Below are 20,977 nucleotides of genomic sequence, written 5' to 3' on the forward strand. Positions count from 1 at the left end.
GGCCCAAAAACCCAACCGAGAGTGAAGAAGATCTATTTCGGGTGCAGTGTATTATTTTTGGTGGCGCGTAAAAATAACAATAATCAAAAAAGCGAGGGATGGGAGGGAGGGGGGGGGGGAGAGAAGCAAAGCCATTACATAACCCTCCCCGCTTCCCTTCTTCCAAGTAATGTTCTCTTTCGACAGCTTGAGCTCAGAGGGGAAAAAATGACAAACCCTCTCTCCGAAACCCAACAGCCCGGCGTTCCGTTTCGGAAGGCACACGGTGTACTGTACGGCCTATAAAACTCCCAAACAGCCTCCAGACACTCCTGCAATCGTCCTCCATCAAAACACTTTGCCTTGCATACAAAAATAAGATCCGGCGCTGAACGGAATACACAAGCAGCCCATTACAGTAGCGGGGAGGTTGCTACTTAGCAACGAGGGGGCTTTGGAGCCCAGGCACAGCGGCAGCGGTGCAGCAGCCACGGGATGCAGGAAATCTGAAATCTGTCGAGCCTGTTGGGCAAATGATAAACATTAGCGGGGGGGGGGGGGGAGTGGAGAAAGAGGAGGGGTCGACATTCGGTTGGATTTTATTCCATGTTCTCTATGTTGGGTGGGAGATGCAAAGGCTATGCAAAAAAAAAGGCCATTGGAAATGGACATTGCAATGGCGTGATTTGAGTGTTCGGAAGAGAGGGGAAAGGCTATGCAAAACAAGGCTGAAAAATTGGCATTGTGATCTGGGTTTGGAAGAGAGAAGGCAAAGCAGAGTTTTGGAATAAATCAGCTCATCGTCACAAAAACAGCTGAATTCTATTGTCTCTAATTGGTCATGTTCTTGAGTCCAGGGTTCAATGATGAATATGAATCTTCAGGTGCATCTACATGTGTTTCTCAACCTGGGGGTCGGGCCACAATTGAGGGTCAAACAGGTCGCCAAAGACCATCAGGAAACACAGTATTTTCTAGGTTCTTGTGGGTTTTTTCGGGCTATAGAGCCATGTTCTAGAGGCATTTCTCCTGACGTTTTGCCTGCATCTATGGCAAGCATCCTCAGAGGTGTGAGGTCTGTTGGAAGTAGGAAAAATGGGTTTATATATCTGTGGAATGGCTGGGGTGGGGCAAGGAGCTCTTCCCTGCTGCACTTAGGTGTGATCAGGTGATCAGCTAAATATTCTATCATTGGTGGGGTTTAGAATGCTCTTTGATTGTAGATGAACTACAAATCCAAGCAACTACGACTTCCAAAAGTCAAGGTCTATTTTCCCCAAACTCCACCACTGTCCACATTTGGGCATATTGATTATCCATACCGAGTTTGGTCCAGATCCATCATTGTTTGAGTCCACAGTGCTCTCTGGATGGAAATGAACTATAACTCCCAAACTCAAGGTCAATACCTACCAAACCCTCCCAGTATTTTCGGTTCATCATGAGAGTTCTGAGTGCCAAGTTTGATTCAATTCCATCATTAGTGGAGTTCCAGAGTGCTCTCTGATTGTAGGTGAACTATAAATCCGAGCAACTATAACTCCCAAATGACAAAATCAATCTTCCCCCAACCCCATCAGTATTCAAATTTGGGAGTATTGGGTATTTGTACCACATTTGGTCCAGTGAATGAAAATATATCCTGCATATTATATATTTACATGAGGATTCAGAACAGGAGCAAAATTACAGTTACGAAGTAGCAACAAAAATGATGTTATGGTTGGGGGGTCACCACAACATGAGGAACTGGATTAAGAGGTCACAGCATTAGGAAGGTTGAGAAACTCTGATCTATATTGTGGAGCGGATGCACTTGGACCCCACAAAGGGTGCATCTACACGGTAGAATTTACACAGTTTGGCACAATTTTAACTGCCATGGCTCAATGCTATGGAACCCTAAGAGTTGCAGTTTGACATGACTTTTAACCTCCTCTGCCAGTGAGTGCAGATTGCAACTCCTAGAATTTCAAAGCATTGAGTTAAAAGAGGTATCAAACTGCATGGATCATACAGTGGAGATCAGCCATGGGCAAACTTCAGCCCTCTAGGTGTTTGGGACTTCTACTTCCACGATGTGGGTATGCAGATGATCCCTTGGTTGACTGAAGCGTCCAGTTCCAAGAGGACAAAGGAATGGGCAAACTTGGGCCTTCCCTCCAGGTGTTCTGGACTTCAACTCCCACAACAAGAGTATTCAGATGATCCCTTGATTGACTGAAGTGTCCAGTTCCAAGAGGACAAAGGCATGGACCAAGTTGGGCCTTCCTTTCAGGTGTTTTGAACTTCAGACCCCACAACGTGGGTATGCAGATGATCCCTGGACCGACAGAAGTGTCTGGTTCCAAGAGGACAATGGCATGAGCCAACTTGGGCCTTCCCTCCAGGTGTTTTGGACTGAAACTCCCACAACGTGGGTATGCAGATGATCCCTTGATTGACTGAAGTGTCCAGTTCCAAGAGGACAAAAGCATGGGCAAACTTGGGGCCCCCAGGTGTTTTGGAATTCAGCTCCCACAACGTGGGTATACAGATGATCCCTTGATTGACTGAAGTGTCCAATTCCAAGAGGACAAAGGCATGGGCCAACTTGGACCTTCCTTTCAGGTGTTTTGAACTTCAGACCCCACAATGTGGGTATGCAGATGATCCATTGACGGACTGAAGTGTCCAGTACCAAGAGGACAAAGGCATGAGCCAACTTGGGCCTTCCCTCCAGGTGTTTTGGACTGAAACTCCCAAAACATGGGTATGCAGATGATCCCTTGATTGAAGTGTCCAATTCCAAGAGGACAAAGGCATGGACCAAGTTGGGCCTTCCTTTCAGGTGTTTTGAACTTCAGACCCCACAACGTGGGTATGCAGATGATCCCTGGACCGACAGAAGTGTCCGGTTCCAAGAGGACAATGGCATGAGCCAACTTGGGCCTTCCCTCCAGGTGTTTTGGACTGAAACTCCCACAACGTGGGTATGCAGATGATCCCTTGATTGACTGAAGTGTCCAGTTCCAAGAGGACAAAAGCATGGGCAAACTTGGGGCCCCCAGGTGTTTTGGAATTCAGCTCCCACAACGTGGGTATACAGATGATCCCTTGATTGACTGAAGTGTCCAATTCCAAGAGGACAAAGGCATGGGCCAACTTGGACCTTCCTTTCAGGTGTTTTGAACTTCAGACCCCACAATGTGGGTATGCAGATGATCCATTGACGGACTGAAGTGTCCAGTACCAAGAGGACAAAGGCATGAGCCAACTTGGGCCTTCCCTCCAGGTGTTTTGGACTGAAACTCCCAAAACATGGGTATGCAGATGATCCCTTGATTGAAGTGTCCAATTCCAAGAGGACAAAGGCATGGGCAAACTTGGGCCTTCCCTCCAGGTGTTTTGGACTGCAACTCCCACAACGTGGATATGCAGATGATCCCTTGGTCATATGCAGATGATCATTAAGTGGCTGAGGGGGGAACGGAAGGGGCCTGAGGCTGTTAGGAATGGTGGGAGTTGGAGTCCAAAACACTATAGAGGGCCAAAGTTTGCCCATGCCTGCTGTAGATGCACCTAAGGATTGGTGTCAAGAGAACCTGAATCTTTGGGAGCAGCCAGAAACATAAAATCAGAAGTACCTAGGATATGTTTCCAAAAGGAGAAGGAAATCAATCCCCCTCCCAAACTGTGACAGAGGAATTAAATACATTCTCTCCAGCAAAGCCCATGCAAAGGCTGAGGAGAGAAGAGAAACATCCTGAAGATGGACCTGATCCAGAACAGGAGCTAAGAGCAAAACCATATTATTCCAGTTTAAACTCTCAAGGCAGGCTGGGCAGGAAAAAACAGAGAGAGGGGGCGGGAGGGGAGAGGCGAAAGAAATGTATTTTTTTCTTCTCCCCCGGCAAGTGTATAATTTATAAACAGCATTAAACAGTTTGTGTTTTCCTTCCCTTTGCCTCCTCGGCCGTGTTGGAGGCTTGGCCGGCGCTCAAGCCTGCATTAATTTCTGCTCTGGGTACAGTGTGTTCTTGGATGCGCATCTGCCAGTGATCATAAACTCTCTGGAATGCTGGCAGAACATCCAGACCCGCCAGCAAGCCCATGACATCACTCGGGGAATAAAGTCGGGACGGGGGCCAACGCAACAGAGAGAGAGAGAAGCAGCGGGGGGGGGGGGGAGGAGGAGGAGGAGGCCCCTAAATAGCCAGCGCACACTTCCTTTTCCTCTTTTAACCAGAAACAGAAGAGGCAACATCAACACAGACATGTTTGCAAAAATGGCAAAGTGAAGGACTAGCAGCCCACCCTCAAAGGATCATAGAATCAAAGAGTTGGAAGAGACCTCCTGGGCCATCATCCAGTCCAACCCCATTCTGCCAAGAAGCAGGAATATTGCATTCAAAGCACCCCTGACAGATGGCCATCCAGCCTCTGTTTAAAAGCTTCCAAAGAAGGAGCCTCCACCACACTCCAGGGCAGAGAGTTCCACTGCTGAACGGCTCTCACAGTCAGTGTCGCAGCTATGGTGTTGCTGCTTTATAGTTGGGGTTGTTTTCTAACATTCAAACCCCCTTCTCGGAAGCTGCGCCCCGTTGAGAAAATAATACAATCCACAGAAGACAAACTTTCTTCCAATAAAGTAAATGTTTATGCAATAGTCACAAATAAAAGTTTCAATCCATTGATCCCAATATTCCAGCAAACCTTCCTTGAGCTTTTACAGGAATCTATTCCTCTTCCTCTAGCTCTTGCTTTCTTCACAGTCTCACCAACAGCATTCTCTGCTCATGCTCTACTCTACTCTTCTCTACTCTCTACATTCTCAGTCTCTCAATTTGTAGTAGCTAAGCTCTCACAGGTGGCTTGACTGTTGCTGGCCACACAATGACTGGACATTATTCCCGCAACCACTTATCCATTTTTCACTTAAGAAATGATCTAAATAGCATAAAACTCTGACAGTCAGGAAGTTCTTCCTCGTGTTCAGATGGAATCTCCTCTCTTGTAGTTTGAAGCCATTGTTCCATTGCGTCCTAGTCTCCAAGGAAGCAGAAAACAAGCTTGCTCCCTCCTCCTCCCTGTGGCTTCCTCTCACATATTTATACATGGCTATCATATCTCCTCTCAGCCTTCTCTTCTTCAGACTAAACATGCCCAGCTCCTTAAGCCGCTCCTCATAGGGCTTGTTCTCCAGACCCTTGATCATTTTAGTTGCCCTCCTTTGGACACATTCCAGCTTGTCAATATCTCTCTTGAATTGTGGTGCCCAGAATTGGACACAATATTCCAGGTAAAGTGGTCTAACCAAAGCGAAATAGAGCATGGGGAGCATGACTTCCCTGGACCTAGACACTATGCTCCTATTGATGCAGGCCAGAATCCCATTGGCTTTTTTTGCCGCCACATCACATTGTTGGCTCATGTTTAACTTGTTGTTCACAAGGACTCCAAGATCTTTTTCACACGTACTGCATTCGTTCCAGGCATTGTCCCCCATTTTGTATCTTCCTTGATCCAAATCAACCTCTGGGGTGCATCTACATTGTGGAATGGATGCACTTTGTCCCCACAGCTCAATGGGATTGGATTCTGGCAGCTCTACTTTGGACAAGGTCTTCAGCCCTCTCTGCTGAAGAAGTGCAAACTACAACTCTCATGATTCCATAGCAGCTACTGTCAAACTGCATTCATTCCATGACCCTCTGAGGACAATGGTAACATAGGAGCATCCTTATGTACATAATTGCTCCACTGCAGTGTTTCTCAACCTGAGTTTTGGGACCATGAGGGGGTGTCCAAGAGGTCACCAAAGACCATCAGGAAACACAGTATTTTCTGTTGGTCTTGGGGGTTCCTGTGTGGGAAGTTTGGCCCAATTCTATCATTGGTGGAGTTCAGAATGCTCTTTGATAGTAGGTGAACTATAAATCCCAGCAATTACAACTCCCAAATGTCAAGGTCTATTTTCCCCAAACTTCACCAGTGTTCACTTTTGGGCATATTGATCATCCATGCCAAGTTTAGTCCAGATCCATCATTTTTTGAGTCCATAGTGCTCTCAGGATGGAGGTGAACTACAACTCCAAAACTCAAGGTCAATGCTCTGATCTATATTGAGGAGTGGATGCACTTTGATCCCACAGCTCAATGGGATGGGATCCTGACAGCTCTAGTTTGACGAGGTCTTCAGCCCTGTCTGCTGAAGAAGTACCAACTACAACTCTCACATTTCCATAGCAGCTACTGTCAAACTGCATTCATTCCATGACCCTCTCAGGACAATGGTAAAACAGGAGTTTCCTTATGTACAGCACTGCTCTATTGCCAAAGTGATGCACCATGGAGAAAAATATTTACAGCATTAATTATATAAATAAAAGGGGATGATTGAATAGAATACAGTACAATCCTGATAGACATAGGCGAAGATCTTCCAAGACATTGTGGATACCTGAAACTGTGGATAAAAATGAACCCTATACTTGGGCAGAAATGCACTTGGAGGTCTAGCGTGTATCATCACTGTAGACTTAATGGAGTTCAGCACCACTTGAAGTGCTGGGATTCAACATACTGGAACCATGGGAGTTGTAGTTTCACAAGATCTTGAGCCTTCTCTGCCATGTGATGCTAACTCCAACTCCAAGGATTCCATACCTTTGAGCTATGGCAATTAAAGTGGTATCGAACTGCATTCATTCTACAGTATAGATGCACCCTGAGCTTTTGAAGGGGCATTTTAATCATCCAAGGTGGGATGTCCACCTAGTAAAACCCAAAAAGGGCAAACTGGAATCCCAAGAGGTCCACAATTGACCCAGAAGCCCAAAGTCCCCTTGTTTAGGGTCAAAGGGTCCTATCTTCTCATTAGAAGTTCACAGGTGAGTTTTCAGCCAAGACACATGGCCAGATTTGGCTCCACAAGCAATCTATTCTTTCCAAGAAGGGTAGTCCATATGCCATGTGCACAGGTTCATAAACAAACATGCGCCTGGGAGCATGTGTGTTGGACGGCTGTAATTATTCTGCGCGTACACGAAACCACCACTACAAACACGCCTACGCAAACTGGAGATGCAAAGACAAGAATGCAAGGAGGTTATTGGAGAGCGGCAGCACTCGAAGGCATTTCTCCACTCATTCCATAGCCCATTGCCCAAGATAGTTTCCACGCTCGGTGCCATGCCCAAAGAACGCATGATCCCTAGCCAAGCCTTCCAAAAAACAAAGAAGTCAGAACCATGCTTGGAGCACATTGCTCCAAAAGTGCCAAGAAAGAGGGACTCATTTTTTAAGTTATTTGCTTTTCTTGGGAGGAAACAAGACACACGCACATTCCTGGGGGGAAAGAGATGTCTTTCTGGACACTTTCCTGCTCTGAAATGCAGCCATGTGCATTGAAAAGAGAAGCAGGAGATAGGCAGGTGACATGCGGAGTGGAAGGCAGACCGTGGAAATTGGTTCTATGGCGAGTACAAGCATGGCTCTTCATTGGGTCTCCATGGGAAAAGTCGTTCAGAAGTGGTTTAATGGTGCTGTCTTCCATACAGTGCTAATAAGAGCTACCTAAGGGTCACTATTACTGTGTTTGAATACTATGAATGTTGCCCAGTAGTGTTATTCCATCAAGGTGTCTCAGTTGTGTTGGTGGCGAGTTCCTATAGCTACTATGGACCACCAAAAAGATCTTTTTGGTGGCCCATGGTAGCTGTAGGAACTCTCCATCTTCATCTTTTGGTGGTCCATGGTATCTGTAGGGACTTTCCATCTCCATCTTTTTGGTGGTCCATGGTATCTGTAGGGACTTTCCATCTCCATCTTTTTGGTGGTCCATGGAATCTGTAGGAACTCTCCATCTTCATCTTTTTTGTGGTCCATGGTAGCTGTAGGGACTCTCCATCTTCATCTTTTTGGTGGTCTATGGTATCTGTGAGGACTCTCCCTCTCCATCTTTTTGGTGTTCCATGGTATCTGTAGGGACTCTCCATCATCTTTTTGGTGGTCCATGGTAGCTGTAGGGACTCTCCATCTTCATCTTTTTGGTGGTCCATGGTATCTGTAGGGACTCTCCATCATCTTTTTGGTGGTCCATGGTATCTGTAGGGGCTCTCCATCATCTTTTTCATAGTCATGGTATCTGTAGGGACTCCCCATCATCTTTTTCATGGTCCATGGTAGCTGTATGGACTCTCCATCTCCATCTATTTGGTGGTCCATGGTATCTGTGAGGACTCTCCATCTTCATCTTTTTGGTGTTCCATGGTATCTGTACGGACTCTCCATCTCCATCTATTTGGTGGTCCATGGTATCTGTACGGACTCTCCATCATCTTTTTGGTGGTCCATGGTATCTGTGAGGACTCTCCATCTTCATCTTTTTGGTGTTCCATGGTATCTGTACGGACTCTCCATCATCTTTTTGGTGGTCCATGGTATCTGTAGGGGCTCTCCATCATCTTTTTCATGGTCCATGGTAGCTGTATGGACTCTCCATCTCCATCTATTTGGTGGTCCATGGTATCTGTGAGGACTCTCCATCTTCATCTTTTTGGTGTTCCATGGTATCTGTACGGACTCTCCATCTCCATCTATTTGGTGGTCCATGGTATCTGTACAGACTCTCCATCATCTTTTTGGTGGTCCATGGTATCTGTGAGGACTCTCCATCTTCATCTTTTTGGTGTTCCATGGTATCTGTACGGACTCTCCATCTCCATCTATTTGGTGGTCCATGGTATCTGTACGGACTCTCCATCTTCATCTTTTTGGTGGTCCATGGTATCTGTGAGGACTCTCCATCATCATTTTGGTGGTCCATGGTATCTGTAGGGACTCTCCATCATCTTTTTGGTGGTCCATGGTAGCTGTAGAAACTCTCAGTTTTTATCTTTTAGGTGATCCATGGGTCCTGAACCAAGCTTGAACCTCCTCAAGAAGTCATAGTGAGTCAGCAGAGTTTTGGGACATCAGGACTATTTGGAAGGCATGAAAAATGGAGACAAGGAAGAAGACCTCTGGACAGGTGGAGTGACTGAACTCAAGTAAGTTACAATTGCTCTGAGTTTGCAAGATCTGGGCTAAACTATAGATCACAGGAAGTCGTGGAGGTCTCTCGTTGTCAAGAGAAGACCTGTTGTGGGCTTCTGTTCTAGTATATTACTTGAAAGATCAAACTGTGGACATCTTCTGGAGTTTGGTCCCTGACTTATTTTATGGAGACAGAAATAACACAGGCCACCGTTTTCCCCATGTCTGCATTACTCTTTGTTTATTTGAAAACTGACAGCCTCAACAGACCAGCTGGAGGAGCTGGAAAGAAGATTCCAAACACAAGAAAGAACCAAATATTCTTCCAAAGGGAACACTGAACAGGTTGTTCCTCGGAGGTGTCTTCGTAATCCTGGTTGGAAATGGCACCAATGCCAATACAAAGTCTCGCGGCTGGTGTGCTTCATCCCATGGAGGTGGTATCTGAAGTATCAGGAGAAGAAGGCTTGCGACATGGATCAGAGTGCTCAACTGCACATTACAAAGACAAGCATCGATCCGGCTCTCCTCCCACACGCACACAGCCCCTCCCGATGCGCACACACCCTACACACACTTCTAATGATAGTACGCTGACCTCAATAGCACATGAGCTGCCCTGATCAATCCTTTCCTTTAATTGGTCTGGGTATACATGGAAAGAGGGCCCTAAATACTCCAAAGCCAGCAGATCCCATCGGGTCTGTGCTGCTAAGCAGGGTCAGCCCCGGTTAGTACTCAGGTGGGAGACCCCCCAATGAATCCCAGATGCTGTAGGCTCTATTTCAGGGGAAGGAACTGGCAGAACCATCTCTGGAGATTCCTCGCTGAAGAAAACCATATTGAATTCATGGGGTCCCCATAGGTCTGCAGGCAACTTGAAGGCACATACATGAAAATATATCTTTGCCATCAAGTATCACTTGTAAACACTTAATGTGCCGATGTGTTTCTAAAAAAAAGGAAAACAAAATGCTTCCCACTGTTTAGAAAATGCATAAGGATGTGGGAGAACTACAACTCCCAGCATTGTGAGTCAATTCCTCCCCATACAGTATTCAAAGTTGGTCATGTTAAGTATGTAGATATTTAGATATGGATATGGGTACAGATATAGGTATGAATATGGGTATGGATATAGGTATGGGTATGAGTATAGATATGGGTATGGGTTAGGGTATGGGTATGGCTATAGGTATGGGTATGGGTATAGGTATGGATATAAACATGGGCATGGTTATAGGTATGGGTATGGATATAGATATGGGTATGGATATAGTTATGGTATGGATATAGGTATGAGTATGAATATGAGTATGGGTATTGATATGGGTATGAGTATGGATATAGGTATAGGTATAAGTATATGAGTATGGGTATGGATATAGGTATGGGTATGGGTATGGATATAGGTATGGGTATGGGTATGGATACAGGTATGGGTATGAGTATGGGTATGGATATAGGTATGGGTATGAATATGAGTATGGGTATTGATATGGGTATGAGTATGGATATAGGTATAGGTATAAGTATATGAGTATGGATATAGGTATGGGTATGGATATAGCTATGGGTATGGGTATGGATATGGATATAGGTATGGGTATGGGTAAGGGTATGGATATGGGTATGGATATAGGTATGGATATAGGTATGGGTATGAATATAGGTATGGGTATAAGTATATGAGTATGGGTATGGATATGGGTATGGATATAGGTATGGATATAGGTATGGGTATGAATATAGGTATGGGTATAAGTATATGAGTATGGGTATGGATATGGGTATGGATATAGGTATGAGTATGGGTATGGATATAGGTATGGATATGGGTATGGATATGGGTATGGGTATAGGTATGAATATGAGTATGGATATGGGTATGGATATGAGTATGAATATAGGTATGGGTATAAGTATATGAATATGGGTATGGGTATAGTTATGGATATGGCTTTGGATATAGGTATGGGTATGGATACAGGTATGGGTATGAGTATGGGTATGGATATAGGTATGGGTATGGATATAGGTATGGGCATGTGTATGCAACACTAGGAATTTGGACATGGGAGAAGACGTTCCTATTTGGCAGGCAATGCTCTTATTTCATACATGGACTCCAATCCATGCTCAGCTGAGAGGATAGATGTTTGTGGGCTTCAAAGCCCACGGGGAAGGAAGGGAAGAGCAATAACACCCAAAGGTCTGCAGAGGAGGTGTCAGGAGGAGAGGGTTGTTTTCGTACAGAAGACCAAAGCGGCTGGAATCCGAAGCGGCTGTTTTTGAGCATCGGAGCCGCTCCTCTCTCCCAGGCAGGCAGGCAGGAAGGGAGAGAGAGAGAGGGAAGGAGAAAAAATATATTAATCTTTCATGATGACAAACTTGGCTCGGCGTTGACTGTACATACTGTACCCGCAACGCAGGCAGGCAGCCAGGCGTGCGGATGGCACCGGGCCAAAACTACAACAACAAACAGAGGCAGCGTGCGCCAGCGAACGAGAGAAGAAGGGAGGGCAGGGAGAGGAGGGCAAAACACACCGCGGCTGGGATGCAGGCACCCTTTGATCCCCCTGGGCCAGGGATACAAACATGGACAGGACCACGGGTGGCTTTTTGGAGAGGCCCAGTGGCAAAAACGTGGTTAGGAAGACACTCTCTGACACGGGTCCCTTTTCTGCACCCTCTCACTCTCTGCTACGCACATCACATCATGTTTTTCTTCAAAATTCTCTACTGAGCACAGCTGGCTTATGCAAGTCGAGCCTCCCTTATCCAGAAATGCTCCCAAACAACTGGAATTCTCCACCTGAGTGGCTGAGAGAGAAATGTCTTGGGTTTTCCTGGTTCAAGGTGCACATACTTAGCTTCACGCACAGAATTATTACAACTCTTGCACATGAATATAGATTGCCTTGGAGCTCATGGTGGCACAGCGGTTTAAACCACGGAGCTGCAGGACTTGCTGACCAAAAGATCGGCAGTTTGAATCCGGGGAGCAGGATGAGCTCCTGTTGTTAGCCCCAGCTTCTGCCAACCTATGGAGCCCCCGGTGGTACAATGAGTTAAAGCGCTGAGTTGCTGAGCTTGTTGACTGAAAGGTTGCACGTTCGATTCCGGGGAATGGCGTGAGCTTCCGCTGTCAGCCCCAGCTTCTGCCAACCAAGCAGTTCGAAAACATGCAAATGTGAGTAGATGAATAGGTGGGAGGGAAGGAAGGAGAGAAAGCAATGCGTGGCAGGTAAAGCTAGTAGAATAATAAAGTTGGAAGAGACCACATGGGTCATCTAGTCCAACCTCCTGCCATGCTGGAAAAGAACCATCAAAGTACCTTCAACAGATGGTCATCTAGCCTCTGTTTGAGAGCATCCCAATCCCTGCATATTTCCAATTTCCTATTCCTGGACTGCAATTCCCAGCAATCCTCCAGATAGATAAATTGGATAGAGATAGGTAGGCAGGTGAGTAGATCAATCGAAAGCACTGCTGGGAGTTGCAGTCCAAGAATAGGTAGAGAAGGAAGAATGGGGAGAAAATGGAAGGGAAAGAAAAGATGGGTGAGGGATGGAATCGTAGAATCATAGAGTTGGAAGAGACCTCATGGGCCATCCAGTCCAACTCCCTGCCAAGAAGCAGGAATATTGCATTCGAAGAAGAAGGAAGGAAGGAGAGAAAGAAAGAAGGAGAGAAAGAGGGATGGAAGGTGTGCCATAGCAATGCATGGCAGCTACAGCTAGTAGCTTATAAAATGTGTCCGAGAAAGTAGAATTAGGGTTCGTCTGTACTGTAGCAATAGTACATGTTGACACTGCATTAACTACTATAGCTCAATGCTATATGTAGTAATTGGAGGTGTAGTTCCACAAGGGTTTTTGCCTTCCCTGCTCAGGGGTGCTTCCACCTAACCAAGCTACAACTCCCAGGATCCCATAGCATTGAGCTGTGACAGTTAAAGTGATGCCAAACTGCATTCATACCACGGTGTAGATGCACCCTGAATCTATGAAAACTTCTGCTTTGGTTTCTAAGGAAAACTCAGCCTTGATTTGTTCTTGGAGCTATTTATTTGTCTCTTTCTGGCACTCCAAAAAGCATAGCACACATTTCAAATGATCCAAAGCCCCATCTACACTGTCACATAATGCATTATAATATTTTTTTTTGTCGTGTCAGGAGTGACTTGAGAAACTGCAAGTCGTTTCTGGTGTGAGAGAATTGGCCGTCTGCAAGGACATTGCCCAGGGGACGCCCAGATGATTTGATGTTTGTATCATCCTTGTGGGAGGCTTCTCTCATGTCCCCGCATGAGGAGCTGGAGCTGATAGAGGGAGCTCATCCGCCTCTCCCCGGATTCGAACCTGTGACCTGTCGGTCTTCAGTCCTGCTGGCACAGGGGTTTAACCCACTGTGCCACCGGGGGCTCCTATGCATTATAATGACCAGTGTAGAGTCATGTAATGTAGACTGAACTGCATTGAACTGGATTATATGAGTCTACTCTGCCATATAATTGGGTTCAATACAGATAATCTGAATTTTGAAACTGCATTATATGACAGTGGGGAGAAAAAGAGATTGAAAGATGGGTTCAAAGACAACCTTCAAAACTCTGGCATAGACATAGAAAACTGGGAAGCCGTGGCCCTTGAGCGCTCCAGTTGGAGGTCAACTGTGACCAGCAGTGCTGCAGAATTTGAAGAGGCACGAATGGAGGATGAAAGAGAGAAACATGCCAAGAGGAAGGCGTGTCAAGGCAACCCTGTCCAGGACCGCCTTCCACCTGGAAATCGATGCCCTCACTACAGGAGAACATGTGGATCAAGAATAGGGCTCCACAACCACCTACAGACCCACTGCCAAGATACTGCACTTGGAGGACCATCATCTTCAGGATACAAGGGATAGTCTAAGTAAGTAAGTAATGCCATGACCCTTATTGTATGGTTTTCAGAGGAGCTTTGCCATTGGTCGACCCTGTAGTTTGCCTTCCTTAGTCCACAGTCTCTCCTCGTCCAACTACTATAATGTTGTGCCCCCCCTCAATGGACGGGTCATCTGTAGGGATACCAAAGTGCTTGTTTATAAAGCTATTGTCCTCCCAACCCTGTTCTATGCCTGCGAAACATGGACTGTCTACAGATGTCACATGCAACTCTTGGAACGATTCCATCAGTGCTGCCTCCAGAAAATCCGGAAAATCTCTTGGGAAGACAAGAAGACAAATGTCAGCGTACTGGAAGTAAAGACCACCAGCACTGAAGCAATGGTCCTCCACCATCAACTCTGCTGGACTGAAGGCCACGTTGTCCGGATGCCTGACCACCATCTCCCAAAGCAGTTGCTCTATTCCGAACTCAAAAATGGGAAATGGAATGTTGTTGGGCAGGAAAAGAGATTGAAAGATGGGCTCAAAGCCAACCTTAAAAACTCTGGCATAGACACAGAAAACTGGGAAGCCCTGGCCCTTGAGCACTCCAGTTGGAGGTCAGCTGTGACCAGCAGTGCTGTAGAATTTGAAGAGGCATGAATGGAGGGAGAAAGAGAGAAACGTGCCAAGAGGAAGGCGCATCAAGCCAACCCCAACCGGGACCACCGAACAACTGGAAACCAATGCCCTCACTGCGGAAGAAGATGCAGGTCCAGAATTGGGGTCCACAGTCACCTATGGACCCACTTCCAGGACTCCAAACTTACTCAGACAATGAGGGATCGTCTCGGTAAGTAATATGGATATGACATGAAACCTGAGTCTTTTCCTATCCTCTTTCTTTACTGTCCGGCGTTCATAAACATACCTTAATTCGGACATACTTTTGATCAGTTTCTACCAGATCTATTGATCTAAGGCAGGTAAGAAACCGGAGTCCCATGTGGAAGGAAGCTTGGCACGAAATAAGCTTGCGGTGTGTCTCATTCTCTCCCTAGCTTAGCATTCCAGCCCATCGACAGACATTTAATTAAAATGGGTCTGCATAATTTGAACCCAATAGTGGGATTCATTAAAGGTAGCAAATGCCTAATTCGGCAGGAGTTTTACTAATGAAACTTCACTTGATGCTCAAACATGGCGAATCAGGTATTTAAATATGGAAATGCAAAACATGCTGTTGTCAACGAAGGTGGTGCAGGGAGAATGAAGAAATGCCTACCCATTTCTAAAGAGGTAGACAGGGTCGAAACGGTAACGAGGTGCATGGAATTCAAAATCTGCGACAAGGAGACAACGACAACCTTTGATTGGAAGACTTCCAGACATCCAGAAATGGGCAACCTAACAGATTTATGAGCTGGAAAATGGGTCATCATTTGAGAATATTGTGTCTTGTTCTGGACACCAAATTGGAAGTTCTCCAGATGATGGAGACCAAGATGGCCAAAGGTCTGGAGATCAAGCTCTATGAAGGATAGCTTCAGGAGCTGGAGATGTTTAGCTTCGAGAACAAACTAGATGTCTATTTTGGAGAACAAGAAAAGGAATAATAATCTGTTGACCATCTGAAAAGACGTTATGTAGAAGAAGGAGTCAGCTTGTTTTCTGCTGCTCCAGAGACTACAACACGACCAAATGGATTCCAGTTACAAGAAAGGAGTCCCACCAGAAAGAACAACTTGACAGTGAAATGGACTGCCTTGGATTATGGAGGACTCCCTATTTCTGGAGATGTTTGAATAGAGTTTGGAGAGGTATCTTTCAGAATTGCTTCAATTGTGTGTACATTTATGGCAGATGGTTGAACTTGATGGACATTAAAATCCTTTCCAACTCCATGACTCTTCTTCTGGCTAGCTCAGCTTACTTGAATATGGGTTCATTGAGATATGGCTTTCTGGAGATGTTTGAATAGAGTTTGGAGAGGTGTCTTTCAGAATTGCTTCAATTGTGTGTACATTTATGGCAGATGGTTAAACTTGATGGACATTACAATCCTTTCCAACTCCATGACTCTTCTTCTGGCTAGCTCAGCTTACTTGAATATGTGTTCATTGAGATATGGCTTATGTCAGCGTTTCTCAACCTGGAGATCGGGACCCCTGGGGGGGAGCCGCGAGGGGGTGTCAGAGGAGTCGCCAAAGACCCATCAGAAAGGTGGAAGGTGTACTACATCTCCCCTAAATCACTGTCAATTCATCCCAAATCCCTCCAGGACATTCTGTTGGTCATGGGGGGTTCTGTGTTGGAAGTTTGGACGAATTCTATCATTGGTGGGGTTCAAGGGACTCTTTGAATGTAGGTGAACTATAAATCTCAGCAACTACAACTCCCAAATACAAAGCTTTAATTTCCCCAAACTCCACCAGTGTTCACATTGGGGCATATTGAGTATTTGTGTGAAGTTTGGTCCAGATCTATTATTGTTTGAGTCCACAGTGCTCTCTGGATGTAGGTGAACTACAACTCCCAAACTCAAGGTCAATGCCCACCAAATCCTTCTAATATTTTCTGTTGGGCATGGGAGTTCTGTGTGCCAAATTTGGTTCAATTCCATTCCTGGTGGAGTTCAGAATACTCTTTGATTGTAGGTGAACTATAAATTCCACCAACTACAACTCCCGAATGACAAAATCAGTCCGTCCCCCCCCACCCCACTCCAACAGTATTCAAATGTGGGCGTATCGAGTATTTGTGCCAAATTTGATCTACTGTATTAAAATACTTCTTGCATATCAATTATTTACATGATGATTCCTAACAGTAACGGAATTGCAGTTATGAAGTAGCAATGAAAATAATTTCATGGTTGGGGGTCAGCACAACATTTAGAACTGTATTAAGGGGTCAAAGCATCAGAAAGGTTGAGAACCACTGGCTTATGTGGTTTACCGATCCCTACATCAGTTGTGACACATTTATTTATTTATTTATTTATTTATTTTATTTACTATATTTGTATATTGGGTTGTTGTAGGTTTTTTTGGGCTGTATGGCCATGGTCTAGAGGCATTCTCTCCTGACGTTTCGCCTGCATCTATGGCAAGCATCCTGAGGATGCTTGCCATAGATGCAGGCGAAACGTCAGGAGAGAATGCCTCTAGACCATGGCCATACATGCTTGCCATAGATGCAGGCGAAACGTCAGGAGAGAATGCCTCTAGACCATGGCCATACAGCCCAAAAAAACCTACAACAACCCAGTGATTCCGGCCATGAAAGTCTTCGACAATATTTGTATATTGCTCTTCTCAGCCCTTAGGTGACTCTAAGCGGTTTACAGAGGCAACAATTCAATGCCCAAGAACATCATAAAACATTCAAAACATTAATACATAGTATAAAACCATAACAAGCGTAATAAAAGCATAATCCATTTGCATCTCCTAATTAAAAACATTATCCATCTCATCATCCACAGCATAATAACAATATATTATTATAATATAATATATTATCATTATATTATAATAATATATTATTAGCAATATTTTAATAAGATTAATAAATAAGGCAATATTTTTTCAACAGCTGTCCCCAGACAGTATCCAAGTTTGGGGCATTGGGCGGGGCCTTGTCCTGCTCAGGGGTGGGGCTTCTCCAAAACCCCACCCCAGGCCCTTTCATCACCTGGAGAACAAGCCCTATGAGGAGCGGCTTAAGGAGCTGGGCATGTTTAGCCTGAAGAAGAGAAGGCTGAGAGGAGATATGATAGCCATGAATAAATATGTGAGAGGAAGCCACAGGGAGGAGGGAGCAAGCTTGTTTACTGCTTCCATGGAGACTAGGACGCGAAACAATGGCTTCAAACTACAAGAGAGGAGATTCCATCTGAACATTAGGAAGAACTTCCTGACTGTGAGAGCCATTCAGCAGTGGAACTCTCTGCCCCAGAGTGTGGTGGAGGCTCCTTCTTTGGAAGCTTTGGCTGGATGGCCATCTGTCAGGGGTGACTTGAATGCAATATTCCTGCTTCTTGGCAGAATGGGGTTGGACTGGATGGCCCATGAGGTCTCTTCCAACTCTTTGATTCTATGATTCTATTGCTCATTTTCCTAGGGCTGGTGGGCGGGGCCTTTCTTTGCCCAGGGGGCATGGCTTTTTCCCCAAACCTCACCCCTAGGCTTACAAATCAATAGGGTTCCAGACAATATAAATAAAGTAGTGGAAAAGTTACAAGCAAGGTTCCAATTTGGCCTTCCAACAACCGTAAGATGCAATAATGAATGGTCATTTCCCCCCTTTTAAAATCTGGCATGAGCACAAACGTCTTAAGCCATGTAAGACAGAGGCTAGTGCCTCCCCAAACTTACCTGAATGAGCCAATAAGTGCATCCGGAGACGTAGGCTGTCCAGGAACCGCTTCCCGCATAATTCGCACCCGTACGTCTTCATCCCACTGTGCAGTTTCCTAAAGAAAAGGGAAAGCACGAAAATTAGGGAGGAAAAAAGCTAGCCCCAGTTTGTGTAGTTTGGAGAGAACATTCCAAAAATATCAACGTCCAGGCACTGGATCTAACATGCAGAAGAGTCCCATGCACGTAACACGCGTGTAAATCCCATTGAATCTGTGAGCTTACATAGAGGCACTCTATACAAGCTCAGTGTAGAATCTCACAAACTTTGTTTTCCCAAAACAAAGGAAGTCATGACAAGTGAAAGGAAAAGAAATTCTCCACCAACTCTTTACGGTATATACCTATCTCTGTGTGTGTCTATCTCTCTCTCTATAGATATAGATATACGAGCTCAGGATGGGCAGTGGTACAAACCAAACGATTGTCAGAAAATGGGAGGAAACTGAAGAGAGAAAGAGACCCTGAATCAACACCTTGAGAGATTTATTTCCCTCCTTCCCTCTCTGCCACTAACCCGGGGCTGTGAATCCAGACACTTCTCAAGCCAAGTGATGAAAGTCTGGGGTCTGTTGGGTTGGGAGGAGACAGCTGTCTCTTTCATAAGGCAGCTCATTCCCAGAGAGTGAATTGGGGAGGTCCAGAGCCATTTGTCAGGCTCACATGATATTTAGCAGACTTCGAGCCATACTCCAAGATGGGCAGAGAGAAATATACCCAACCCTATCACCCCTAATTCCTTTCAAGGCCAGAGTGACATGAAACAGCAGCCACATTATCGCCCTGGCTAAACCTCAGAGGGTTCGGATGATCACAAGACCTACAACAATGGACGTTGGCTCAACAAGTTGGGTTTCTGGGAAAGTAACTTTTCCAAGCTCTGTCAGGAAGAGTTCCTCTCCTTCAAGTGAACGAGAGTTTAGAAATGTTATTTTTCACATTTAATAATCAACCCTTTTATTCTGTCTTTCCTAGGTGACATTCTGGAAGTTTTCAATCATTTCTGCGAATTTTTTACATTTTGAGACTTTTTGTGCGAAATATTCATTCACCAAAAAAACCCCCCAAAATTGCGCAGAGTGCCTATTTTGTCCAAATGCACTCTTTCCTGAGGAGAAATGTTGTCCTACAACATGTTGTCCTACAACATCATGCTGCTTCTACACCAGAAAAGGACAAAAAAGCAACACTATGAAAAAATTTTCATCACTATGAAAAATTTCAAAAACTTTATTCATCACTATGAAAAATTTCAAAACCTTTTTTAATCACTATGAAAAAATGTTCATCACTATGGAAAAATTCAAAACCTTTTTAATCACTATGAAAAATTTCAAAACCTGTTTAATCACTATGAAAAATTTCAAAACCTTTTTAATCATTATGAAAAAAATTCATCACTATGAAAAATTTCAAAACCTTTTTTAATCACTATGATTTTTTTTCATCACTATTAAAAATTTCAAAACCCTTTTAATCACTATGATTTTTTATCACTATTAAAAATTTCAAAAACTGTTTTCCTCACTATGAAAAATTTCAAAACCTTTTTAATCCCTATGAAAAAAAATTCATTACTATGAAAAATTTCAAAACCTTTTTAATCACTATGAAATTTTTTTCATCACTATGAAAAATTTCAAAACCTTTTTTAATCACTACGAATTTTTTTCATCACTATGAAAAATTTCATAGTTATTCAACATTTTCTGAACAAAGTATCTCAGAGAAGAAAAAAACATGGGAATTCTTTCCACCCCAATTGCTCATTATGAACATTTTACATTTGTCTTTTGAAGCACTTTTGCTAGTAAATATTCAGGACTATAAAAACGCACCGTATACGTGTCTATGTAAATCTCACCATTTGCATTATGGTTAGTTGTCTTTGCTATCATTTTATGAGACCACTGCAAAATGTCAGAAACCATTAAGTGCTTTTTGGCTCAAATACAACGAAATCCTCTAAAGTCCTTCAATTAATTTCTACTTTCTTCTGGCCATAGTTCAGCAAGCCTTGGTTACTAAAAGAGCCATCGGAATGCATTGGTAAATGATGCAAGAGAGGGTGAAATTGAGTCATTAATTGGAGGTATTCTTGGACATTTGTCAGATTTATCAAAGTTTGTGGGATTAAAACCTAAACCCCTCTTCTCTGGGAAACTGTAGTTCAAAGGAACACACTAGAGCTCCCTAACATCCTAACGACTACATCAGGCATCTTAGGCGTCCTTCAATTAAAGGGGTATCAAATTGCAAAATATATTCTACATTAAGATGATCAAATCATCTACTGTGTCACAACTAAGGTGAATCTACATTGTCAAACTAATACAGTTTGATGCCACTTGAACTGCCATGGTTCAATGCTATGGAATCCCAGAGTTGTAGTTTCATCAGGTGTCAAACTGCACATTGTAGATCAGGCATGGGCCAAGTTGGGCCTTTCCTCCAGGTGTTTTGGACTTCAGCTCCCACAGAGTGGGTATGCAGATGATCCCTTGATTGACTGTAGTGTCCAGTTCCAAGAGGACAAAGGCATGGGCCAACTTGGGCCTTCCCTTCAGGTGTTTTGAACTTCAGACCCCACAACGTGGGTATGCAGATGATCCCTTGGTTGACTGAAGTGTCCAGTTCCAAGAGGACAAAAGCATCGGCCAACTTGAACCTTCCATTAAGGTGCTTTGGA

At 44.5% G+C, this 20,977-nt stretch overlaps 1 protein-coding gene across 1 annotated transcript in view; it reads right to left on the reverse strand.

Moving 5' to 3' along the window:
- The window catches only part of ZBTB16 (zinc finger and BTB domain containing 16), a 242,480-nt gene that overhangs the window by 123,935 nt on the left and 97,568 nt on the right, over positions 1-20,977 (reverse strand). The window contains exon 3 of the mRNA XM_060787438.2: positions 18,247-18,344. Within this exon, the coding sequence (XP_060643421.2) occupies positions 18,247-18,344 (98 nt within the window). The remainder of the gene's footprint in view (positions 1-18,246; positions 18,345-20,977) is intronic.

The sequence above is a fragment of the Anolis sagrei genome, chromosome 7 (genome assembly GCF_037176765.1).
Source record: "Anolis sagrei isolate rAnoSag1 chromosome 7, rAnoSag1.mat, whole genome shotgun sequence".
In the NCBI taxonomy this organism is placed as follows: domain Eukaryota; kingdom Metazoa; phylum Chordata; class Lepidosauria; order Squamata; family Dactyloidae; genus Anolis; species Anolis sagrei.